Source organism: Bombus terrestris, chromosome 12, assembly GCF_910591885.1.
Source record: "Bombus terrestris chromosome 12, iyBomTerr1.2, whole genome shotgun sequence".
NCBI lineage: Eukaryota > Metazoa > Arthropoda > Insecta > Hymenoptera > Apidae > Bombus > Bombus terrestris.
Window position 1 is genome coordinate 7,407,409 of NC_063280.1, and position 6,000 is coordinate 7,413,408.

General features: G+C 37.1%; 2 protein-coding genes across 3 annotated transcripts in view; one reads left to right on the forward strand and one right to left on the reverse strand.

Moving 5' to 3' along the window:
* The window catches only part of LOC100644495 (putative fatty acyl-CoA reductase CG5065), a 46,919-nt gene extending 42,616 nt beyond the window's left edge, over positions 1 to 4,303 (reverse strand). The window contains exon 1 of one of the 2 annotated variants that reach the window (XM_020866044.2): positions 4,018 to 4,303. The gene's annotated coding sequence lies outside the window, so the exon portion shown is untranslated. The remainder of the gene's footprint in view (positions 1 to 4,017) is intronic. The other variant, XM_048410997.1, reaches the window with a different exon arrangement.
* Positions 1,813 to 6,000, forward strand: LOC100644101. The gene is made up of 5 exons (XM_003399821.3): positions 1,813 to 2,119; positions 2,626 to 2,739; positions 3,073 to 3,195; positions 3,283 to 3,393; positions 5,677 to 6,000. Exons 1-5 carry the CDS (start codon positions 2,004 to 2,006, stop codon positions 5,678 to 5,680), a joined length of 468 nt encoding a protein of 155 aa, XP_003399869.2. The 5' UTR covers positions 1,813 to 2,003; the 3' UTR covers positions 5,681 to 6,000.

Genomic DNA, 6,000 nt, shown 5'->3' on the forward strand with positions numbered 1-6,000 from the left:
TGCTCTTCGCGCTGTTAAATATTCGTTATAAAACAATTCTTAAATTAACTCGCAACTTTTCGGTCTCTGCATTCGCTGTTTCTCTGAATTCATAGTCAAGTGGTTTATGCTTGTGCCATTATCGTCTCTTATTTCCTTCTCATGTATGGCAACAGGATCGAACATAAAAGGAACAAATAAAAATAGTTCCCCGATTTCCCAAGAATGATCAATTTTCCTTGTGAACCTTCTCTTATCCACGAAGCATGCAAAATTCTCCTGACATGCACGTGGGAGGAGATAGGAAGTAAAACGCAAATGACGAAACTAGCAATCTAATTACGCTGAAACGCTTATTCGTGTCAGATATTCTCCGTACGTCTTGCGTTTCAAGGAAGAAACTTTCACGCGCATCATTGCGTCGCATTAAATGTCGCAAAAAAAAAAGAAAAAAAATACGAAGGAGAAAAGTCGTGAAAAAAGCCACTATCGAGACAAGTAAGCATTTTCTTTCTGTCGCGTGCCGCCTGATAGCTATATTATTGTATTTTATGATGAAAGCAACGACGTTAACTCCTTCCATTTCCAGTTTCGCAACTGTACGTAAACATTCGTCCCTTTCCATTTCATTGAACACGAGAAATCCTGCATATTCGAGCGAAGTAATAATATTCGTTTGAATAAAGCGGTGAGAAAATCCATGTATTTTCGTGTAAAATTTTAATTAACCGGCCCTATTTTCTTGATCGACCAAATTCCAAATATAAATCAAAGCAAATATAACAAGATGATAAAGAGAAGAAATCACTGAAACGTAAGATGAACATGACCTTCTGTAAGGGGGAGATTTTATGATCGATGAACTCGCATCGGCTTATCCTTACATAAAGCATCCGAAATAGCCACTTTCTATCATCGAAAATTCCACCACTCTTCGTTATCGTTTCATCGACACACGCGAGATTCAAAGACATCATGAATAAAAAGAAACTGTAATCAATCCCAATTAATGCAGCAACGCTCTTATTTTTGTGTCGAAAAGGAGTCAAGACAAGACAAAACGTACAGTATCGTGCAACAGTTTTCGGCTACTTATCTTTTCAGGAAGCGCTTCTGAGTATCGAGGAGATCGAAGTTTGAAATCGACGAACGGTAGAAAGCGCAGAATGTACTTATCGGGAGTTTTATTATTTTAAGGGAGCCTCGAGAGGAAAAAGTAGGTTTTTCAATACTAACAGGTCATACGGAATTACCGATCACTTGAAATTCATCGATGTCACTCAACGATACATTTACAAGTTCTTATCGGTCGTAGATTTCTCGCTGGGGCATTAATTTTGAATTTTTCAATAATTCAGGGACGATTTGCTGGACTATTTAGAATACTCCGCGGTCATGAGATTCTCTTCTATTTATTTTTTAGCGTAGCTAATTCCACGATTACACGATACAGGCTGACAGTTGTTGCATAATTAATTAAAAATATTAATTATACGACTATCGGTAAAAGAAAGCACCGCTGCAGTTTTTCAATTGCAAACAGATAGTTTCAGGCTTTCACTCGTTATCGTGTAGGCAATTAAGAAATCATCAGCGTATTCTGGTACACTGACATCGTATTAAGGCTGGCTATTTTTTGAGACGCTTGACACCGGCGATAGGAGACACCGAAAACCGACCAAAGGGGGGACATTTCTGAAAATCAATTACCGATACCGATTTATCGTACGAAAGGAACGATAACCACGAAAGGGGGTGTAACCACGTCAATGGCTTTTCAAGTAGAGGGGGAAGATGTTCCTCGAGCAAGAGGATATATAGGCGCACCAGAGCCTCGTAACGTTACAGTTTCAAGCAAAAACCGAACGATTCGGGCGACCTGTGGTCGATTCTACTTGTAAAATTTGGACGAGAAAGTTTCGCGCAAGCATATTGAAAATTTCGCGAAAATTTCGAATTTCTTCTCGAATTTGTCTTCTTTCTACGTTTTCTTTCATTTTATTCGTTTTACCTCCACGCGAACAATGAATAGTAGCGCGAGCAAAAATATTTCCGCCAACTATTGGATCAGAGTCGTTGTTGCACTTTTTGTTTCGCTTTGTCTCAGTGAAATCGTATCCGCACAACCTGGATATGACAGGTAAATGTTGCATTATACTTTACTGTCTTTTAAGAGGATTTTCTTTTCTTTTCCTCTATGACTGTTTGTCTTACGATTTTTCTAATGTTTACTCGTACGATCGTTAGCCAGTTAGTTAATAATTTGCATTTCGCAACTTGGAATTATAATTGAAACCTCTTCTTCTTTTTTACAAAAATTTGATCGGTAGCGTATCGTAATTATAATTTATAACGCGTATGTGACAAGATGTTACAGAGCAAGGGGTTGACGATGATTAAGATAACGAATCTTTTATTAACAATTACGAACATTTTGAAAAATAAAGTCTAAGCTCAAGCTTCTAGGGAACAAAGTCCAAGCTGTAGTACGATTAAGTAGACTTTCTCAAAGTGATTTTTATCCTATTTGAACGGCCTTATTTGTGCTTCAAAATTGTCGTTTGGGAGTATTCGTGAACAGAGTGGTGTACTAATTTCTAAGAAGCAATAATTTCCCTTATTTAATATTTATTTATTTTCCAACAGAACTGCCCGCGAGAACACGGTCGACATCCACGACACTCTGTTAAATTTTGCGAAAATGGGGGACAAAGGTATGGCGGAAGAAATGAGCGCTGGAATATCAAGAACGACTAAAGAGTGAGTAATCTTTCATCACGCTTCTCAACAACTTTCCAACATAGATTCCACTCTAAAGATTTATTGAACAAGACATTTAAACCAAAGAAGATTAGAGTCTAATTTTCAATAGAAATTTCCAACTCACAGCAAATTCTTTTTCTCTCTGAATGGATAGAAATTGTCGAAACGAAGGTTTTTCGAGTTAAAAATTTCGTTAACGAAACTACTAAGATCATAGTAGAGCGACCAAAAAATCTCAGTTTCAACGATAAAGAGGCTTCGCAAAAAGATTGACCCTATCCGAATGGCAGACTTTCTCTTTTTTTAACAAATTTTGTATCACACACACAGACGGCACAAACGATTATCGGATCAAAGGCGAGCAGAGCTAGAGACCCTGATGGCACTCTCGAAAATGACGGGGAAATTGGTGAACGTGATCAGGGGAGGACGTCAACTGCAGCCAACCAAGACGTGAGTAGTATAAATGACAAATTTTCTAACTTACAGCTTTTGTCCTCCTCTTCTATCAAATTTTCTAATCTTCCGCTTTATCGTCAGTGAAAGGGAAAAACGTTCGGTCTTCGACATGAACGTGAAGAATCTACAAAGACTGTTCCGACTGTCGCAGAAATTGGGATACAAAGGAAACGCGGCATTTCCCGTTATTAGGTAAGCAACTGACATCGCATATTCGTTCAACTTGAAGACGTATGATCAATTTTTTGAGTAAAATCTAGAGTTACCATTACCACTGACGAATATGAGAAACTCTACAGCCGTTAAATATCGACACGTTCGTGTAATAGAAGATGTTACTACGGCTGATTCGACCGATCGAATTCTTTTTATTTACGCAAGATTCTATTTCTTCTATTTATTATATAAGATTTCTATTTATTTACGCAATAACCCTGCCGCGTTGTTTCGGTCATCTTCGACCCAGTTGTTTACCTTTCTAAACAAAAAATTCTTTTTTTAAATTTCTCGAATTCGAGGAATGTACGAAATAATCGTAATAGATATGCAGAATTTCTTGTCTCGATTCTATATTGAATATACGTGTTTTTGGATCGCGAAGAGACTGTTTGTTTATTAAAAGATTGTGATATAAAAATTCAGGAATCACAGCAGGATTAACGTAATTAACGGTATCGATAAAGCACTTGAAAAGTTTACTAATCAACTCGGCTAGTCACTTCCACAGAGTTCGCTAATCTTCACGACCTTTGTTTAATAATAAATGAAACGTACAGATACTCGTACAACGTTTAAAAAGTAAGTCGTAAAGCTTACGATCGGCGTCTTCGATGAACGTCAGTGATTTATCCCCGGAATGAAGTGCACAAATCTCTTCAGAATTGTTCGAAATTTCTAACAATGAAATTCAAGTAAAACTAATTCGTGCTCGGTGCTCACACATTTTATCGTCTTTGACCGCACTCGCTACGTATTCTGCGCGTGAACGATCGATGTAAAATCGACGGATCGAAACTGCTCGAGGCTTGATCTTCGAAAAAAGATATCGCGTAGAACGAACTGCGCCATGGCTTTCCGTCTACTTCTTTTTCTCAGCTTCGCTTCATTTTTTTCTTCCTCGATAAGATCACGTTCGCGTATTCGAAATTCGCAATGCGAAACGCGTGCATATGTAACGAGAATCGGAAACGTGATGTAAGACGAGCGTAGTGTTAGTCCAGATAAATCCTTGTCGAACCGAGACGAACTCGCGGCATCTTATCTGTCGTTGATATGTCGCAATCGGTCCGATTCGCATCAAAAATAATTCAACGATAGTGCGTCTAACGAGACGAGATACACTTGGCACGCGAATTCGTTTCGATCTTACTCCCTTTCTTTGAACCATTTAACAGCGTAGCCCAAGGGAAACTCTATATCGCGTTATTTTCACAGTTTCACAGGCTGCCGCCACTCTTGAATTTTCTATGCTTCGGTCTCATTTTCATCTCAATAGCGAGAAGGTACCTTTGACGTTTTCAAAACATTTTCTGCATAAAATTGAATCAAGAAAGGAATCAGATATATCAGTAACGCTTCTCCTACGATGCTCGTGTACTTTCCTTAAACTTGCAAAATTTTCCAACGATAGAAAAGTACAATTTAGTGTGAAAAATGATCCGAATAGGACACACGAGAGTCGAATATCATCTTCGGTAAAGCAATTATTAATTTCTGTTTTGTATGCAAAGTTGGAAGCACGTACGTCTGTTGTTTATCTATACATGTGAAAACCAGGAACGCGAGAAATGTCGTACATGCCCAGGATCACCAGATCTGTAGAGATGATCAATTTTATTTTTTATAACGTTCATAGTGAATTGCTCGATAAAGCTGTTAAACGATATACAGTAGGATTCGTGAAAATATTTTCAATGTCGAATATTTCGTAGTATTCTGGTCTTCATTCAGAAAATTGCGTGTACGGTAGAATTGGTAGCTAGCCTCGTGAGATAAACTCGATGACCCGGATATCTTTGTAGTATTTTAAATGCGGCCAAATAGTACATACTTACTACTCTTCTCGCGGTGACTGAGTTGCCTTTTCATTGATATTTCATTCTCGATAACATTGTAGAATAGAAATAACAGAATGGTACGTTGTTTGTCATACTGATCGCGAAAATTAGACAAAAGAAATCGGTTAAATTAACTAACAATGCTACTTGCCTTCTTTCAGCACCATATAATTTTTATAGCTTTAATCTCTTATTCTTATCTTTTTCTCTCTCTCTTCTCGGATTCTCTTCTCTTCCCCTGTTAGAAAATATATCCTATAAAATATACGTTAAATCTTAAAAATATGTACGATTTACGAGACGTTTATTAAGTACTTACATGATGCTATAATTCTGAAAAATATTGATCATTCGTCCGAAATAATTAAGCGCCTGTTAAGAAAATACCGTTAACATATCTTCTCTTATTTATTTACAGTTGAAGCCACAGAATCATGCAGAATGTATTGGCGTGAATTTATTTATCCATGAAAGTGCATCGAACCAAAAAAGGATGACCCTGGCACAAAAGAAATTTCGTGTATCGATTCGTCTGCGAAACCATTGACGAATCACGAATTAGGCGTTTCATAAAAAATTATTATCATCTCCTATGTATTTCGCAGGAATAATACAAATTCCAATTGCTGTACAACTATTTATTTATTATACCTAATGGGAAACTGATACGAATCCTCTTGTGAGATATTTCTTAATGTATTCTTTCTTATACTCTGATAATAAATTTATATAATATAATATA

What these genes read in the sequence shown, in the direction of transcription:
- LOC100644101 (XM_003399821.3), top strand. Translation starts at nt 2,004, where the DNA reads ATGAATAGTAGCGCGAGCAAAAATATTTCCGCCAACTATTGGATCAGA. An exon ending in ATATCAAGAACGACTAAAGA is followed by an intron (nt 2,740 to 3,072) that starts GTGAGTAATCTT and finishes TCACACACACAG; the next exon opens with ACGGCACAAACGATTATCGG. An exon ending in CAACTGCAGCCAACCAAGAC is followed by an intron (nt 3,196 to 3,282) that starts GTGAGTAGTATA and finishes CTTTATCGTCAG; the next exon opens with TGAAAGGGAAAAACGTTCGG.